Source organism: Toxotes jaculatrix, chromosome 1, assembly GCF_017976425.1.
Source record: "Toxotes jaculatrix isolate fToxJac2 chromosome 1, fToxJac2.pri, whole genome shotgun sequence".
In the NCBI taxonomy this organism is placed as follows: domain Eukaryota; kingdom Metazoa; phylum Chordata; class Actinopteri; family Toxotidae; genus Toxotes; species Toxotes jaculatrix.
Window position 1 is genome coordinate 27,845,782 of NC_054394.1, and position 20,944 is coordinate 27,866,725.

Below are 20,944 nucleotides of genomic sequence, written 5' to 3' on the forward strand. Positions count from 1 at the left end.
GGACAAAACAAGACATTTGATGATTCACTTTGGGGTCTGCGGTATCATAAAAATGCCCATTTTTCCATTTTGTTTTTTAGACCAATTCTTAGAGCGATATTTTCTCAGCTAATCGAACAAATACTCGCCACCTAAACTGATAAGGAAAATAACTGTTTGTTGTGGCTACATTGTGCATGACTGCACCAACATGACATACGAATTAAGAGGCTGCATTTGGCTGTTGTCAACCTTATACAGTAAATATATAGAGGCAGCAAATTTAGAAGCATCTTTCAGTGATCAAATAAGACTTTAATAAACCACAAAATGACAGATAAATCTTCTGGAATAATTTCTACAGCTTGTGAAAGGAACTTCACAGTCCAGATCACAGGATATCTGGAGGTACTCAGTAATAAGAAGCTGGATTTGCAGTTTGCAAGAACAAAAAGTCAAATTGTGACCTCACTCTTTTGAAAAATTTTTTACAAATCAGCTTTTAAAATTATGTGATGAATAATATCTCTATTAGAAGACACAAATTTTGTTTTTGCCTCCCTAAGAATCTCTTCTGGTAGTGTTCAGCACGTAATTAATATTCAGAAGGTGTAAATGGTGATTGGTCATTGCACTGTGCGACCTTTTCCTCTGTTGATCACAAACATGCTCACTCATTTCTTTCCCACAAATAACCATTTATTCTTCACACATTTACTGAAAATTACAGTTTATTGAAAGGACACAGAAAGGTCAGATAACTCAGATACATGTAGCTAGGAGTTACTACTCAGTGCATGGCACATTCTCAGGGAGACGACCCATTGTGAGTCTTTGGCTCTTTGCCTCTGGAGTGTTAAAGGCAGAAAGAGTGCTGAAATATTAAATGTTGAACAGTTGGCCAGCCAACTTGAGCCTCTATATTTCAAAATGTGGAGGAGTAAATTAACCTTGCTACAATGAGTGACAAACAATATTCTAAGTTGGGTAGTAGTAGTAGTAGTAGTAGTAGTAGTGGTAGTAATAATAGTAGTAGGAGTATTTTTTTTTTATTTGTCAATTGATTTATACTTATCACAGGATACAGTGTCAGACCTCACCAGTGCAAAGGGAATTTTCTAGAAAGATCACACATTTAGAAAGCAGTGTCCTCACTCAGAATAAAACTCAGATAAGTAAACAACAAATGAACAATCATGAAACAAGTTACCAGTGCCATTGCTACCTTTTTAAAAAGAATTTCTAGAATGCATGCCATTTACTATGGAGGTTTTCAGATGACAGTTTGAAATTTGACAATTCCAGTGTCTCAGCTTTTGCAAACAATGCTGATATGCGTATGTGTGGCTGCGTGTGTATGTGTTTAAAAATGTGTGTGTGTGTGTGTGTGTGTGTATGAGTGTGTGTGGGCGCACGTGTGTTTTGTGAGAGTGCGCAAGTGTGTGCTCTTAGAAAGATCCTTCAGGCAATGCAGGAGGCTCTGCATTTCGGATGATATGCCGTCCGCTCAGTTGTATTTATGTGGCTTTGTCTTTTTGCTACTGCCTCCCTCTGCCTCCTCGCTGTCGTCTGAGAGCTTTGTGTTGAATTTTCCAGTCTGCGCTTGGCTCCTTTGCTGTTAGGTTCAGAAGATAAAAATTTATAATGAGCAAGACTGACACCATAATATTCCACTGCAGGCATGCGGTGGTCTGTAATCTGAGCAGGAAATGCTCCTAAATATCTGTGGGATACAAAGGGAGTAGGAAAACATATTTTTGTTATGTAAAGATAATCCTGACGTTAGCATTCCATAGCTGTCACCACCCGGCTTTACAATCAGACAGGCTCTCATTCCTTTCTCAGACCTGGTTCTCACCGGGACTTCCGTTCCATTTCCGAGTTGGCCACAACGATGCCCAGAAACAGTTTATACAATTGAAAAACGACTTGAAACTCAAAAAACTTAAAAGAAATGTTTACAGTCATTGTATTCTACCAAACACAGCTTTGCTACAAGGCAGCGATACTTGATTTTCTTTGCAAAAAGGCAAATAACCACTGAACGTTATAAGCATGATTATATAATAAAGTGACAGTACATTTAATTTACTCAAAGTGGATTTAAATTACTCCTTTAGCCTACAGTTTAATGGTAAACATTGCCTTGTTAATCTGTTTTAATGTTCTAGGTTTAGAAATGCTGACCTGGGGGGAGGTGGGGGGGCACAGTTAAGGAGTCCAGCTGGTTTTCATTCTAGCTATGGAGAAAATGAGTTACACTTGAGAATAAATGCAATTAACTACCTGGTGAGATGGAAAACCAGCAGTTCTCAGGGTTTTGATGACCAACACTAACAGCAGACTGTTTACAGTTCAGTGGCACGTTGAAACACAATGCAGTTTAAGAGCGTATGTGTGTTCAGGGATGTGTGTTCCTGTTGTCCTGCTGTTGTCACATATTCCCTCCAACATTTGAAAGACAAAATTACTGGCCTCCAACGTATTTCATTAATGGAATGCAATCTTCTTTGGTATTTGGGATAATTTAAGTCATTTTTGGCAACGACATGTTTAAGCACTGTACACAGGCACTGGAAACCAATTCCCCAAGCAAAGCATCTGTTTTGTGTTTACCAATGTCACTTTGGAGAATGCCTTAAGGCTTGCTGGCTGCTTGCAAATTATTGAGTTACACATCTCTCTGCATGGCAGCGCGTTACAGTGCTTTCATCTGGCTTGAAGCAAAACAAAAAGAGGCAACGTGCACCTCTGCATTTATCCCATCACTCTCAGGAGAGCATGATTCTGAGCCCGGCCATATAATTTGGCAGACATGTAATTATAAAATACGGAGAAGTACGTCTTTAACTTGAGTATGTGCTGTATGAGATTCAGTGACTGAGACTTGGCATTCAATGACTTCGCTTCCATCTGCAGACAAACTTGATCTCTCGTTTAATGCACTCTCGTGGCTTCTTGCCAACCTCAGTTGCCGCCCACTTTGATGTGAGTTTGGGATTTTCCTTTTTTGTGTGTGTGTCTTATTTATCACCAGCAAAAACTCCCTTAAGGATATTGAGTAGTTTTTGTGCAAGGATGGATTTTGGGAAGAACTTGCAATAGCTTTGTCAGAAGCAGCACAACCCGTGTCTACACTAAAGTTGATTTAAAACTGACCAAACAGCAACTTGTATGTTCTCACTACTGCTACATACATACAGTTTTGGCTTTATTTTGGTTCATGTTATCACCATGTTTTTCATTGGCATGGTTAGAAAGAAAATTTCATAACAACATATTTTTGTTGTACTGCAGACAGTGTTTGCTGTGCACTCTTGCCCTATGGATAAAAAATTGGTAAAAAGGAAAGAACCCTCTTCCCTGCCCTTTCTGAGTGTGGGCGTCAGTGAATATGTGGGCGCACGCCAACTAACTAATTAACTGACTGTGCCACAGCAGGCGGATGGTGTGCTTTTATTTCTTGGAATATGTTAGCTACTAAAACAAATGCCGTCTATATGGAACAACATTTTCTTTTAATAATTGATGATTTTGTACAACTGCATATCTGACTCAGTTCTCCTCGCTTTTCCTCACAATCCACCCTTTGTGATTTTTATATTTCAGCTGGTGTGCTTCCACTTGCACCTTTTTAATGAATTCAGGAATGTCAGAGACAAACAATACTGATGCCGCTGTGCTTCAGAGACTCTGCTGTTTGATAATGTCAGAGTTACTGAAGTGTTATGAAGTTATATTTTTGACATGAGAAGAAACAGAAAAAAAAAACTTTTAACTCTCAAAGAATCTTAATGATGGACTCAAGCAGATACACCTAACATCTGAATAAATGTGATACAGGGTAGATTCCATACTGTGGCTTTAAAGCATACATGGTACATTTACCAAGGTGGAACAAGGTTATTTGCCTCCATGTTGTTGACATTACAGTTAATCTGGATGAAAACTCCTCTGTGTGGTGTTGGTCTGTCAGGCTTTCGATGCTAAGGCCACATCAATGAGAGCCTCTTTCTCTGATCCGACTGCCATAGGGGACTGAGGGTATAGATCAGTGCTCATTGCACAATACATCTCGACTAAAAAGCGCAGATGTTGCTCTGTTTTCCCTTAAACCTTTCTTTGTGTTGTACAAAAACACAGCGAGTGCGGGGCCACAAGTATTAAACCGTAGGGGGGAGATGCCACTCAGGTTCTCAGTCTCACAAATCGAACACGAGAACGAATAATGAAGGCAGAGTAGTGACAGGAAGAGGGGCCACTTTAATTCAGATTGATCCACAGAGACCGGAATGCGAATCATTACTAATCAAATTGTTTACTACACCATGAATGGCAAGTGCTGTGCATGAAGGATACCAGCAGACAGCAAGAAAAGAGAGTTGATTGTAGATTTATTGCTGCAACACATTGTGAAAATTTCCGCAATTAATGAGGGAAAAAAAAAACCCCACACACTCAAAACACCTCTGAAAAGTCATTAGCCCAGCTGAGATGTTACAATACATCTCTTCCTGTTTGTCAAATTTGCTGCTGCTTGTCTTTTAGGTTTACTGTTAAAATGTACATTGTTCACTAACAGATTTCTTATTCTAATTGCATCTATTTGTATTGCATCTTGTGTTGATAGAGAACAATGCAAACGCCTCTGGAAACTGCTTTTGACTTTGATAACATGATGTATTATGTCAAACTATTTCACTACATTAACTCTAAAGCAGGCTGCCATGATTTCACTCTGCTTTGAAACAGTGACACAGTCCACTGTTGTCTTACATAAAATGTCAGCCTCTCGCTGAATATCTTTCTGGCACAAAACGTATCAGCGAAGTCAAATCTGCTCATTTGTTGAGATCACTTTTGAAATGTTCTTGTGTTCTTGTGCACATAGTCTGTGTCTAAAAATGGATCCCTGCCACTTGGAATGCGAGGCAGTTGCTCAGTTCCACAGTATTGCGCTGCATTGAAATGAGATGCATTGTTTTGCTGTACCATCTGCCACCACCAAACAGGTGTGACTCAATTCAATAATATGATGAGGGAGGCAGTTATGCATAGGCTTTGGCAGGGCATTGAATATTGCATACTATAGGTGACATTGGCACACTGAATATTAGATTTTAGCAGATTGGTTGTCTTCTTTCAGGAATGCGATGTGGGCGTCGTGTGTCTTTTCATCGCGCGGTATCATTTTCTGTGCTTTGTTTCGGTTCTTTGTGTCCTACTTTGTTGCAGAGTTGAATCGTTTTCTTTGGTGCACTGTGTCAGTTACTGTACATCTGTGTGGCCTCTCTTTCCATGAAGTCCTTTAAAACAGGGTTGTGTAAGGCAGTAATTTATTTTCGTAGCTGCAACAGCCAGAAAATTGCTATAATCTACTACAGAGGAGCTACATACATAACGAGGTTGAAGATATTCCGTATTTCAAATCACATGAAAAGGCAAGTTTTCATGTAAAAGAGTGAAATCAAATATTACTTAATGCTACTAACAAGTATTTACCTGTGTAGCCGAAGCCTAATGTTGCTTATTCTTTTGTGTGTAACAGAGCTCCACTGTTGTCCAAAAACTATTAAAAACAAATCAGTGAGCCGCAGAGTTGCCCTGGATGACGTGTTGCTTCATTACCACAAACATGGTCAGTGTGGTTTATTTTTAGTCCTGGATACAGGTCATCAACAGTGCTGTAAATACTCAGTGGTGCACCAAATTAATCTGCGGCAGAAAATAGTCCACAACAAATGCATTATTTACTCCTGTTTGCATAATATTTCCTAAAACCACAGTGCCCAGCTGATTTAGAAAATTACTGACCCTTTTTTTTTTTCAAAAACTGAAGCCGCATTTTTGTGAGCCCTGTATGAACAAATGGGCTTGTGTCAGAGACGGTAGGAAAACCATAAAGTAGTGAGAGTCACAGAATGGTTTGTTTGTTATTTTCATTGGATTTGGTGACGATAAGAAAAATACAGAAAAACACCAGTCTTATCTTTTAAGGCTGTTCCCCCAATTAAATGATTGATAATTCCTTGTGGGGCCAAGGAGGAACAGGAATTCACTGGGGTGTCGAGTGAAATATCTGCGTCTGTTTTTATTTCCATATAAATTAAAGTGATGCTCACCTGCTGTGACTCTGGTAGCTTTTTACTTTCCGGAGCGGATTCCTCCGTCTGATTTTGGAAGCAGTCGCCCCCAGTCTATAGGAGTAGAGAGAAAGTATCTCGGTGCAGTGAAGAGAGTACATGCTGGGAAGTTGTGTCAACTTCCCAGCTGTGTGGATTCAAAGAAAACAGGAGGTAAATAGACCCATATCTGTGACATTAATATGCCCTTTTTCACATAAAACATCATCCAATGAAATTTGATTCACAGCAATCAACCACAAAATTGATAATCAAATGATTGATACCAAGCAAAATTGCAAAGACTTGTTGGTTCTCGTGAAGATCTACTGCTTTTGTTGGGTTTTGGACGACTGCTCAGAAAAAAAAAACAAGCACTTTCAAAGATGTCACCCTGGGCATTTTTCAGCATTTTCTGACATTTTATAGTCAAAATAATCAATCATGAAATAATCAATACTGAAGATAATTATTAGTTGCAGCCCTACAGGGTGTGTTTTTACTTTATTGATGTGTACATATGGCTACAAGTAAACGTGAAGCCATTTTGTGCTAATAATTCTCATGTATGTATTTTCACTGCTGCATAAACAAAGGGCCAAAACACAGCTTATTACAGGATGAACACTAAACACTGTCACTACAGATTCCATTTAATTGCTCCTCTCTAATCTTATTAGGTCAGTTGTGAATTACTTGTTTGGAGCACCTGCTGTACACAGAGTGTTTGGACGTGTCTAACCTCAGGTAGGACAAGTGACGAATGAAGGATGCTTCACATCACTGCGAGACCTAATGCATTTTGTATGAAATACAGCATATATTTCAAACTGTTAAGTATGTGCTTTGTCTATGAAAAGCAAATCATTTGTTAGTTTGCATTGGACCCATCACATTTCATTTTCAAACTGAAGCATAGACTGCAAGCTATACACACTCATACAAACTGTCTCTCCTCATTTCCTCCCAGCCTACAGGGAGAAGAGGACAGGGGGAGATGTGGCGGTGTTCACGAGCAAACACAATATCTGAGTCTCTGTTTCAAACATGTCTCCTCTTATCTGTATCAGAATTTTTCTTCCTCTCGCTGCAGGATTTTTACAACCCTGCCGAAATTATATAATCAATTACGGGACACCAGTGAACATTGTTTTTGGCACGATTTCATTAAGGAACAATCTCTTTGACACATTTTCCACAGAGGGTAATTTTCTTTTTGGGTGGCATTCCTCTGTACTCCCCTGTCTCCAGTGGTCTATCAACTTATACCTTTAATAGCTCTTGATAGTCACTTGTCAAAAGTCCTTACGGATTATATTCGCTTCTCCTGCTTTCGTCAAATCCTCTTGGTTTTGACGAGGTCGGAGATGCTCATTCGGATCCTCCTTGATAACTGACTGCTACCAGTTGCCTGGATCTTAGAGAAGCAAGTCTATGACTATATGGGACGAAAGTCCTTCAACAAAAAAATCTGAATAGGAGAGATCAGTGACTGCCTCTCGCTTTCCTCCCTCAATAACTGCTTTCAAAGTGTCAGCGAGGCACTCAGCTCCCTCAAATTTCCCAAAGAAGCTCCTCAGTGTAAAACTATGTTTGCACTGGGCAAGTGCAGTTGTGACTGAAAGGCTCTTTGAAGTGAGTGTGAATATGCAAATGTTATCTTCACTTCAACTACAGTACTCCATGCAGTAAATGCATTGGTGGAATCACTGTTAGTGAGATTTACATTTACATTACATTTACTCATTTGCCAGATGCTTTTATCCAAAGCGACTTACGAGTGAGGGACAAGACTAAAGCTTCAGTACAGTAGGAGACCTTGAAGTAAGTACTGAGTACTAAATCTATTTAATAAGACAAAGTGCAGGGAGATCCGGTAAAGAAGTGCACTGAAAATGCACAGTAAGTGCTAGCTGGGCATATTAGGCTGTTAGAGAAGTCTGCAGCAAACAATTATTGCCATTAGGGTGAATCTGTCAGGTGTTCCTTTTCTTTTATGCTTCTGCACTGATGACAGCCGTAGCCTGAGGCATTATGTTTTCAGGCTGTCTGTCCATCCGTCCATCTGTCCCATTCTCATGTATGAATATCTTAAGGAACACCTTAAGGAAATTTCTTCAAATCTGCCATAAACGTCCACCTGGACTCAAAGATGAACTGATTTTTAGTGGTCAAAGGTCCAGGTCACAGCGTCCTTACGTCCATCCCATTCTTGTGAAAGTGATATATCAGCAAGGCCCGGGGGGAATTTCATCACATCTGGTGCAAACACCAACTTGAACTCAAGGATGTACTGATTAGAGTTTGGTGGTCAAAGATCAAGGTCACTGTGACCTCACAAAACGTGTTTTTGGCCATAACTCAAGAATTCATATGTTAATTTTAACAAAATGTCTCGCAGTGGTGTCAAACAGGATAAAATGAAGTGTTGACATTTAATATCCTAAAGGTCAAAGATCAGCTTCACTGTGACATCATAATTTGCTGCAAATACACATAATACCTTTTATTAAACTCCTTCAAAGTCCATCCATCCTTTACCTATATTGCTTATGCTTTGCTGGAGCCAGTACCAGCTGACACTGGGCGAGAGGCAGGACACACCCCTGGGAGGACAGTCTATCACAGGGCCGACATATAGAGACAAACAACCATTCACGCTGCAACTTGAATGGCTGACGGAGGTATACAACTGCGAGGCGGTAATTTAGTGTTGATCTATTATTTAGTCTTCAAAATGTCAGAAAATGTTGAAAAATGCCAATCACAGGCTCTTACAGCCCTTTATCTGACCAACGGTCAAAAACCCAAATATATTTAATTTATAACAACATAAAACAACAACAGAAGCTCGAATTCATTTGATAATTGACTTAAAAATGTAATAGATTATCAGTACTGGCAATTTTCTATGTGACTGACAGTGATTAATTGTTTCAGTTCTAAAACTCAATAAAAATTGTATAATCATCCCCTGTGGCACATTCCAGGCTCCGTGCACTGTCAAGAACAAAGCATATTTTTCTACATTTTAGTTTTCATGAATGAAATATGCTTTGTTGACATGACAATAATATCTGCAGCTTTTTATACCTTGTTACCAGGAAATTTAGACTATTTTTGTTACCAAATAATCTGTCACTTACCTTTTTTAATTAACAGATTAATCATTTAGTCAATAAAATATGGAAAACAGAAAAAAAAACAACAACAATTATAACAATTATACAACAACAACTATTAAAGTTGAACTAGATAAAAACTATGAACTAAAGAATATATCATCAGGCTGAAACTTGTTGCTTTTCTTGCATAAAGTTCAAGTCAGTTAATGAAGCTCATGAAGACAAAGGAGAAGAGGTGGCTTGCTTGATTTCTGATGAGGGACTTGAGCATGAATTCAGTGAACAGATGAACCTCATGGATCCCGGCCCTCAGGTCACATAGGCCATTACAATTTAATTACTCTAAAGGCTCACCTTTTCCATCTGGCAGTCTTTAACGCCACCATCCTCTCTCCTCATTACTCCACTGTTCATGGGTGATTTATTGGCTGTGACAATTCTCTGAACTCTGGAGATATCCTGTAGAAAAAGAAAAAAAAATTCAACTTGGGGTTAAAAATAAAATGCGTAAATGGCTTGTTGATGCAGCAGTGGCTCTGGGGTTGTTTAAAAGTAAACAGTTCTGACTCAAAGGTTCATAACTGTTTAATTTATACTTGTTCGTTTAAACTAATTCAGCTTATTTATTTGTAGTAAATAAATTATGGTTGGAATGACTGTTTCATAACAGGCAGCAAAAGAAACAGAGTGCTAGAAACTAAAAAGAGAATTACTGAAATACTAGGGCTTGGGGGTGAACTTAGTAATATTCAACCATCACATATCCAGTGCTAAGATCAAAACATTTCTTAGTATTAATATTTCTGCTCGAATAGTGTTTCAATGAACTATTTCAGTTAAAAGCCAGACTAGAGATCTACACCACCTGTTTCTAAACTCTGGACTACGAAGCAGGACTAAAATAAGTAAAACAATTCTTATCTAAGATTAACAAATAAAGTGATTATCCTTATATGTTTTTATGTTTAAACAAAAGTCTATAGTTATGCTAGTGGCTCTATGAAGCCGCACTTACACACAAGAAGTGCGAAGCACCTTTAACCTAAATGCTAACATGCTCACAAAGACAGTGCTTTTACCATGCTAACATCTGCCTATAGCACAAAACACAAAGTACAGCTGCGGCTGAAGGGGATGTCATTAGTTCTGTTGTTTTATTTGCTCATAAACCAAAATAATGGAAAATTTGTTTTCTTCTAATGAAGGTGCTAGATAAAAAGCCAGCAGTTAACCAAAGTGATTTCCATCCAGAGAGCCATACCGGTAGCATCCCTAAAAATATTTTTCCTTCACGCAAACTATGCATGACGTGCCTCCAAAGTCAGCTGTGTTTTTCCATGTTATGAGACAAGGATAATGGCCATATTGGGCATTAACCTTTCAAATATGGTGGAAAGTAGAGATATCAATTTGTGTTTTAGTGGCCACTTAGGGAATATACAAGAACATTTGCATTTGTTAATGTCACGTTAGCCAGATATCAAAAGCAAAAAGCAACCAGATCCCGTCTTCTTTGTTTTGTGTTGTTCTGGTCTGATTTTGTTATGAAATAAAATGGAAATCTGCCAACTGAGTAGGAGGTCCCAGGTGATGGACCTTAAAACAAGCATGCAATTGATGTCTATACAAACATACACAGATCAGCCCTGAGTGAAAAGTAATTCTAAAAGGTAGCTCTGGGATTTTCTGCTGCGAGAGCTGCATGTGATGGACGATGATGTTTCAGTGAAGTGACCCACTGCAAAAACAGTACAAAGCAATGCTGAGATAGTGGGAAGGAAACAAGACGGACAGTCAGAGATGAAAAGTTTCTCTCTGGAGGTAGAAGAGCAATCTACATCACTACCACCTGAAATGATGTCCATATGAAAAAAACATGACTCTTGCAAGATTGATATACTTCGGGTCAGTGGTGTAAGAAATGCCCTATGCTAGAGGCAAAAAGGTTGTAAATAAAAACTATAGATGTTTCATGTTTTCTATACATGAGGACGGTTTCATGGCAGACTTCGCTCAGCTTTTTGGTAAATAATGGTATGACCGTACTGAACCTAAATGGAAACTCAAGATTCTTCTCGGGAAAGTGGTTTGTGTCCTCGAAGAGCCATGAGTATAAATAGATTCATGTTTCTCATTGTCTCCATAAACTCTTAATGTGCTTTAAAATCAGATTCATAGCCTGCGTAATATTTGCTATGTTTGCAGTTTCTCTGTCATTTTTGTGCACTTGCTGGCAGTTAGACATAATCTCTTGGAATATGTTTATTTCAAACCATGATTTCATCAGAGATGGCCATGGTGAAACTTTTGTAATTATATTATAAATGTGCACAGTTGCCACAGTAAACCAGTTCCAACTAAACACTAATGTGTTTTCATTATATAGCTGAGGCTATTTTTAGGAGATCTTGGTTGACATGGAAATAGGCAACATCGACAACTGCATTACCTTAGATGACCCACTTACAATCACTAATAAGGACACGTAGCAGCTGGTCCACTTGCAAAATTTCAGTTTGGAATTTTTCTCTCCAAATTAATGTCTGATAGAAATGTTTCAAAAATTGGCATCAACAGATCTCCAGGTGCAAAAAGTCGGTGGATATTCATTCTTTGCCTGCAGATTCTCTGTTCGTTAAATCATCCCTCTCTAAACTGTGCTGAATGTGGTGGAGAATGTTTTCTGCTAATTCCCTCACTACAGCAGGTGCCTCCTCCTTGACCTTCTAGCACAGAAAATGTTGCCATTGTTTAGGGCCAGCTAAAGTTTTCATCCACAGTGAGATTCAATCTACTCACTACTCCAGTGACAGGCCATTGAAAAGTCAGCTACTTGTGCTTGGAACAATCTCTGTAAGCTAACTGTGCTGCTGATCTATAGGCCAGTGGCTCACGTAGGCGTTGAGACAAAAATTCAACAACAGAAAGGCCAAGCTGTCAAACGACATGTATTCTGAAATGTCTCGCTATTTACAAGCAGAGCAGAAAATGTACATCTTTGACTTTTCCTACAATTACTTATTTTTTCTTTTTTAGATTTTCGTATCATACATGCACATTCTCTTTTTTTTATTTTACTAAGCACCTATTATTTGGATAGTCTGTTTTAACAGTTTCCAGACACAATAATTTGGAAATGATTGAACAGTAAAACACAAATGCAGCAGTGGAAGAAGTACTCTGCCTCTTTATTCAAGTAAAACTACCACTACAGCAATGCAAGAACAGGCCTTAAGCAATTATTTAGATGAAGCCATGTGAGAAGTTTAGAGGGAGAATTTCTTTTTGGTGGAACTGCTAACAACTCACAGAGATCTGAATTGTGACCAGAGGCCCCAACAAGACACTGCTTCTTTGTAAGGGGTCACAAGTCAAAATGACTGGGAATCACTGATTTAACATATTGCAATGTATTGCTTCTGAAAATCGTATGTTGTTTTATGTAAAATCTGAAAAATAACTAATAATTAGTTCAATATTTCCCTCTGGAATATAGTAGAATAGAAGTATATGGTAGCATGAAATGGAAACACTCAAAGTACTTCAGAACTATGTAACTAAGTAAATAAATGTACTTAGTTACACTCCACCACTGCACAAAAATAATATAGGAAATTATGCTTGGGTGAGATACAGTATTTTTTCCTGCTGTCTTTATCCAGTAAGCACCAAACAGTAAACGAATAACTGAGTTTCTTCCCACAGATATTCCTCCAAAGGTAATTCTGTCTGCTGCAGCCAGACTTCTGCACAGGGCTAGAATGTAGAACCTTCCTTAACTGGGTCAAAAGTGGTCTCTTGTGAGCATAAAGCAAGAGGTTTGCAAGATGAACACAAGCAATCTTAACCTGTCACTGTCAAACCCCATTCTTATTTTGTCAGCTGAAGCAACATCTTTTTAGGCAGGTACAGTGGAACTGTAGTGGAACTTGTGGAAGTGGCCGCTTTTGGGCAAACATTTCAGCAGAGTCAGCAGAATTTTACAGTACAGCAGTGGAAGAAGGAAGGCATTTAACAAACTGTTTTGTCTCTATATGGGCTGTAATCCTCTGGTAGAAACTCGATAAAGTTCATAAACTTAGGCATTTATTATCAGGGAATGGTCTGTTTAATTGTAGACTGCATTTAGACAGAAAATGTGATAGGATCTATAAGGTAATGGGTTTTCCTTCTTAAAATATACATTTTATTCTTATCTGAAACTCTGCATGGCATCTGTAACTGACAAGACTGTGAAAGTTTAATACCTAAGAATAATTAAATTTAAAAAAAGAGCTTTATTAGAAACCATTACTTAAGTGGACTTCTTGGTAACTTTTCTCACATTTGTTCCATGATGTAAATGTTATTCTACCATCCAAAGTCAGCTGATAAATATCTTCAAGCCAACCACCTACTACCTCCTCCTTGTGAGGCAGAGATGAATTTCCTGTCGATTTATATAGACAAGGAAACAATCATAAAAGTAAATAGTAAGTGCTGAGAGCAGGGCAATGAAATGCCTGATTTCTCCTCCGGCACAGTGCTACGAGCATCTAAGACATCATCTCCCATTACTTTGATGAAAATTGCATGCTATCGGACCACAAGAACTGGCTCTCTCCCCGAGACTGTTAAATATGAAGCAACTTCCACTCCAATCTTGCTGATCTCTGCATCCTCACACTAATGAATCTTTCCCCGGAAAGGAGAGAGAGAGAGAGAGAGAGAGAGAGAGAGAGAGGGAGAGAGGGAGAGAGGGAGAGTGTGTGTGTGCAAGAGAAAGACAGAAAGAGATGGGCAAGGTCTGGGAGAGTCTTATCTGTGGCGTCTACCAAAGCTTAAGGCCCATTATGTTTACTCAAACTACGAGTGTGAATCTCAGAGTGGTGTCAGTGACTGCTTGAACAAACATCCCTGCACTTACCCACTTTGGATTTAAAAAGCACAAAGCAGATTTTAGACTAAGTGTGCTCATGAAACTTAAATACAGTATCTTTTATCACCCTCTGATTGGATAAAGGCTTGCTCCATGATAAAAGCTTTGGAGCATTTTTTTCCCCCCCCTTCAACATTGGTGGTGATGCTATTATACCCAGCTACGTGTAAAGTAATTGCCTTTTGATCACCAACAATAATTAGCATGCGATTAGCCATGCGTTCTCAGAAATATTAGCATGTCTAACTAAATGCATTCAGCTACAATTCACTCATACTAATATGTCAGGTTCAAAACTACACAACAGAAACTAAGATAAAAGACGTAACAACAACAACTGAGCTCCTTCATGCTGTTAATGAGCATAATGAGGAACAGCACGTGGTCATCAAAGAGCTAAGTTCTTGACATTTGCCTCTCTGTCAGTGGATTGTTGCCTAACTTCTCAGCTGCTGGCTCTTTTATGCGCAGTAAGTGCTATTGTGTGTTGTTTTTTTACGGCCTAATTTGAGATAAATTTGGCAGTGATTTAAATGAGATTTGACCCACCTCCACATGCACAGGCAAAGTGGACAGATGGAGCACCGCAGTAATCTTTACAGTGAGGGTGCGCTCAGATTTATCAGACTGCCCGTCAAAGTATACAGCGCCTACAGGAGATAATGGAGCTAGCAACTGCTCACAAGTGGAGAGCTGCTATTTGTATGCTAATGAAGTGGGATGTAATAACTTCATTAGCATAAAAAAAAAACTACCCACACCTATCTTGTGTTTCCTGTACTTGTCTTTTCCTTTGTGAGATGCTTATTTTGCCCATGTGCTTGCATTTATTTAGCTCACAGCATCGCAAAGAAGATGACAGAGAAATAAACACTTGTTATAATGGGATCATCCTGCTTTACCGCAAACACCAACAAGAGTGTAAATGTGGACAGAAAGTGTCAATTACAGAATATTGTTCTGTGTGACGCCATAGCAGAAGGACAGTGATGACAGCCGTGGTGATGATGGTGCTGAAGCATGATAAGAAATAAATAAGAATAAAAAAACAAAACCAAAAAAAACAAACAAACAACAAACATAATTGGCATGTCAAATGTCTTAGGCCCCCCTCGAAAGAGACGCAGAGTAAATTGTGACTACTTTGGGGAGAGAAAAGCCTCTTAAAGACAGAATTGCTCACCAGGATCACGGCAGATAAGGCACAGCGGTGCTGTGGCCGACTTGATCATTTCAAAGTGACTGCAGCGACTGCTTTTCAGAAATCAGAACTAACACCGTCTCTGATTGAGGTTGACATGACTGCTTGGTGGAGGGAAAAATAAGTGTAGGTGCTATGAAGTATTTTTTCATGAAATAAAAGGAACGTGTATATTCTTCTTCTTCTTTCTTTTTTTTTTGTCTATAGAGTAACATGAATACTTGTAGAAATGTTGTTTTGCAGACAGTATTGTTTTCTCTAACATAAAGGTGCTGACTAGGTAAAACATTGACACTTGACATTAGATCTAAAATGTCAAAGAGATTCACTTGCAAAACAAGAAGTAAAATCTACACTGAAGGCATAATCCTATTTTTACAATGAATCCTCTTAGCAGTCACTGTTTTTTTTTTTTTAACTCCTAAAAGGGATTAAATCCTGAGCTCTTCGTTGAGTCTGCTGTGACCTTGACTTTGAGAGGCAAACAAAGACTGTGTCACATTGAATTAATAATTTCATAGAGAACATTCAAGTCCAACATACCAAAATTCCCATAATGCCCTAAAGTAATTGGGCTTTACTTCCAAAGCTACAGCACCATAGAATATAAAGAGTGACATAAATTACTTAGACTGCTACTTGATTTAGACATGTTATTATTCCGAACAACCTCTGGAATCGTGTTTGCCCAACTGTTATATTTGGTAGTAATTATTTCCTGGGCTATTTCTCTCCTGAGAGTGATACTCAGGGCATCAGACTGACAAATAGCCACTTGAAAAGGAGGTAATAATCGGCTAACACTTAAATTCATATCGCAGACGGTGCATTATGTGCGCTCTGATGTGCGGTGAGGTGAATATTTTGGCACTGAGTTATATTCCATGATGTCACCTGGCTGGGAGTTACAGTGTGAAATGAATTTCAATTTGAAAGTGTTTACACACAGAGAGGAGAGGGGGAAAAAAAAAAAACAGCAGCCTGCCTTATCTTACCTGGAAAGTCAGTGGGAAAATTATACTCCACCATTACAGAAGCAAATCCCAAATCCAACTTGCTTTCCATTTTCACTTTGCAAAACAAACTTATCTCATTTTCATCCTCAGACACTGTAACTGCAGTGTTTAAACTGTGGCACTAACAACCAAATTGACCAGATATTGGGAGGCAAACTCAGGGCTACAGGCCTGTTCACTGCAGACACAGGGCAGGAAAACCACAGGGGTAATTAATGAGATTAATAAGGGCTGCACTCTATTTAGTTCTACCTGTTCCGGGGCACTTCTGTTTTGAATGCTGGCTCTTTGACATGGCCAACTGATACACTTACATGGAACAGAGCCATTGTTAATGGTATTAATTACACCTGAGCGTTTCCTGTTATGACAAGTGGAAATTTCTGCTGTGAAAAAGGCCCATTGGTCATGCTTCTTAAAATATTAAAGGACGGTAGAAATGCATTTTGCATTCAGCGTGCATTATTAATTCAAGGCCACAATGAATGGACATAGATAAAAAAATAAATAAATGTCCCAACACTACAATCAGCCATGACTACTATAATGACACGTACGGTACAAAATGTGTTGCTCTGATTTTTTATTATTATTTTTTTTTAAACTGCAGCTGCAGTAAATGTTCACTGGTAATATTATTGCTTAGTTTAACAATAATTGTAGCAGTGCAGAATTAAATATTGGATGTGTGAAATCTGTAATGTGCCGTCAGGAAAGATTTCATATCCATATCTGTACAAATCCACCAGTAATAAATCAGAGCAGACTGTACCATTATACTTTCTCTCTAAAAAAGGAATGTCTTTTAAAGGTGTTTTGTGTTTATTGTAATGTTTGTTTTTTTATTTTATTTTTTGCTAATTTCAACTTCAGCATTATCAGAGTGATAAAAAATCAAAACATAATTATCCAAATGAAATAAGCAGAGGTCATGATTTACCACAAACACATGGTAAAATAACTAAAAATCCTGAGTTGTTGTTCTTGTTGTTGTTGTTAATACGTGTTCAGAAATGCAGCCCAATGGTCTTTTGAACAGATCAAAATGATTAGATAATGAAAAGCAGTGCCGCCACTTGATTAATATAGTAGTCACTGGAGCTACTTAGTTGCTTGGCAATATGTATGAGGTTACAAGAGACAGAAAAGAGAGAGGCATTGTTTTTTTAACCTGATTAATAAATGTGCTTTGCAAGTAGAGTCAAAGTACGACTGTGACACCACTGCAACCGCAAGAAACGAGAAAACAAGAAATTTAAGTATTTTCAAAGTATCAAAGCATTTTAAAAAGCCATATTTACAAGGTCTGTTTACTTGAAGATGAACAATATAAACTCTCCACATTGTACAAACACTTGCCTTTAACACCTATGCAGAGCACATATTGACATCTTAGAGTGAGACATACTGTTAGTTCAAGGACAGCAGGACCTCACCTACACTAGATATACAGCAGACTATGTCACTCGCCCGAATCATTAAATATAAAAAGGTTGGATTTTTACAACACCCAGGCCTTATTCTGGATAAACATTAAATCAGATGGAACTGTGTTGAATACTGAAATACCTTGGCATGTGGCTGCTGAAAGGTGACTCTGGAGCTGTTGATGAGTGATGAGTATCTGAACAAGTGGGTGGGGGAGGTGGGAAATCTGTGACTGCTGCTGGGCTGGTTGTGCAGGACAGCTGAGAAGCAGATGTGAACTGTGTCCTTCAGCGCCTTCAGCTGGGACTCCTGTCCCCAAACAAGATTACACATACACAAGAAGATTTGTGAATCCCTCCTTGCATCCACATGAGAAATTTACTTATGCATCAAAGTCACGGGAGGCCATGCTTTAAAGTGACTTTAGAACAGCTAGGAGGCATCGTTAGGCAAGACATGAAGCGGAACTCGCCAGAGAAATAAATAAGAAGAAAGATCATTTACCTACAGTAATAATAATAATAATAATAATAATAATAGACAGAATGATTGGTTTAATTATTTTACAACAGCCTCTAATATCAGTACTCTTGAGCTGAGCACCAGAACTACCGTAATTTCCGGACTATTGAGCGCACCTGAATATAAGCCGCACCCACTTAATTTAAAAAGAATTTTTTTTTTTTTACATATATAGGCCGCACACGGCTGGTTAAAAAAATAAAAAACACCAGAAAAGTCAGAAAAGTCATTGATGCTATCTTCCTCTCACTCCTGCGCGGTAAAACCACTGAAGTCGTCTTCTTCAGTGTCGGAATTGAACAGCCTCAGAATTACTTTGTCACACACTGTCTCTGTCTCTCTTTCATTGTCTTCGTTGTTCTCTCCCGTTAGTCCGTAAAAATCTATAAATTAGCTGCATCATTGTTAAAGCCGCAGGGTTCAAAGCGTGTGAAAAAAGCAGCGGCTTATAGTCCGGAATTTATGGTACCTACGTTTTCCTAATCAGCACTTTTCTCCCTATGCATTTTTAACTCATATACTTTGCCTCCAGTGAGTGCGTCAATAAACACATATAAAAATAACATTATCCCTCATAAATTAAAGCTGCTATGTGTTCAACCTGCTGAAGCCAAACATTTTTAGAAAATACCTCCTCAGTAATGACGACTTTCTCATTACAGAGGACGAAAACCTTTATTTTGAGAGTTTTCTTTTACCTTTACACTTCCTCCATCCTCAAAGCTTCAGTCTCTAAAACAGGGATTTACACAGTCACATACTTTATTCATTAAATAATTTAGATGCTATTTCTCTATTCGGTGTTTAGCATTCCAGGGTTTAACCTACTGTACAAATAAAGAAATGTTGTGAAAGTATCATAACAAAGACAAAGAAATCATTCAATTCACTGGTGATTTTGCTGTTATTCACCTTATCCAGTGCAGTCTTCTCCAGTTCTTCCTTGGCAATAGTTAACTTGTGCTCCAAGTCCATTAGCTGCTGCCCCTGCAGAAAGACATGACTTTTGAATTAGCTGAACCTGCTTTGTTCTGTGCAAACAAAGCACGTCTCCATCCCTACCTCATCTCCAAAGCACTATCAGTAGCACAAATCTACAGCACAAAGGACTGAAGCTCCTCTTTATTATTCTGCAGATCATCACTTTTGTCCTGACTTTTTCAAATCTGTATTATGACATCTCACACACACACACACACACACACACACACACACACACACACACACACACACACACACACACACACACACACACACACACACACTCATACGCATTGATCGAGCACTAAACCTCATGTGCATGATATGCTTTTAGCACTCAGCGCGTGTGTGTTTAAACAGGAAAGTAGTGGGATCTCATAAACCTCCGTAATCATAGCTGCATTACAATGATTTCATTCTTAGTTTGATTTTAGTACCAAAGTGCTTTGGCGAGTAATACCTGTGGTCTGTTTCATGGAACAGAAAAGTACAGAATCCAGAGGGTATACACAGTCAGATAAGCACAAGTTCATTCAAAGCCACATTGGAAAAGACAGAAGAAAGGTTTAATCTTGGCAGTTAAAAGAGCAGACCTCCTGAAACCATCAAACCCCTTAATGAGCATCATTGCTAGAGTTTAATCTGTGAACACAAAAGGCCCCCTTTTTTTCCCAGTAAATGAGCCAATGTAACTCCGTATGAGGATCAGCAGAGCTCCCTCTGAGGAGGCTTTTATTATTGATACATTTATCACCGAGAAAAAAAGAAAACTTGTATTTGGACAATTTGCATGCAGTCTGTGTAGAGTGGCCTTGGTGATGGACTTTGAGCCATGAACTTTTAGTGGGCGTCTTTTACTGGCCTTTCAAATGATAAACCGCATGGACTTGCATTCTGAAAGGTGAGCTAACCCAGCAAACAGCAACAGCAGTCTCCGCAAAACAGTGTATGAAATTTCAGAGATGGGCGATGAGGCTGATTGACTGTTTTTGGTTAGTTTTATAGACTTATGTGGCACCACAGTGAGTCCTGTGACACAGTGGGAGACGACTGACATGTTCGCCGATTTCGTCTCATTTTCATCCCGATTTCTGCCAGCACAGTGGTAATTTTAATGATGAACATGTTTGTCACTTCTGCCGCTCAACAGGGCAGCTGAAATGATGTTCAAGTTTTCTCCGACAGATGAGTCATGCAGTGAAAGTCAAGGACAGGGTAACATTCACCACTACGGGTTTTCAAAGAAGCCAAAGAATCAGATCTTTCTTTCAGAAGGTCTTTTTTTTTTTCATTTACAGAGAGTTTGGGACAAAGCCATTTGTAGCTGTCGAGCTGCACTCGAGAGGAAATCTAAAGGTAATAAAGGCTGAGGAACAGTTCATGGACACAAGGGATTGTATATAATCTCTTCATGGCAAATGAAAGGCATAACTATTCGCTGATAGATAGATTTGAATTATTTTCAACATAAATGAAAAAAGAAAGACATTTTAACATTCAAATTTTAAAGAGCATGGCAACGTATTATTAGATATTTGCCATTAAATCACTGGTAGTGGACTTAAAATGATAGTGTAACTGGCCAAAAGAATCCTTCAGAATATTAGTATGAAATACTGCACTCTCAGCTCCCCTAAACATTTCTCCATATG

The 20,944-nt window shown here is 38.7% G+C and overlaps 1 protein-coding gene across 1 annotated transcript in view; it reads right to left on the reverse strand.

Moving 5' to 3' along the window:
- Positions 1–746: 746 nt before the first annotated feature.
- Positions 747–20,944, reverse strand: part of luzp2 (leucine zipper protein 2) — a 128,667-nt gene continuing 108,469 nt past the window's right edge. Inside the window, exons 8-12 of the mRNA XM_041040308.1 lie at positions 19,224–19,298; positions 17,931–18,098; positions 9,581–9,685; positions 6,102–6,176; positions 747–1,594 (exon numbers count right to left, since the gene is read on the reverse strand). Of these exons, the coding sequence (XP_040896242.1) occupies positions 1,487–1,594; positions 6,102–6,176; positions 9,581–9,685; positions 17,931–18,098; positions 19,224–19,298 (531 nt within the window). The 3' untranslated portion in view covers positions 747–1,486. The remainder of the gene's footprint in view (positions 1,595–6,101; positions 6,177–9,580; positions 9,686–17,930; positions 18,099–19,223; positions 19,299–20,944) is intronic.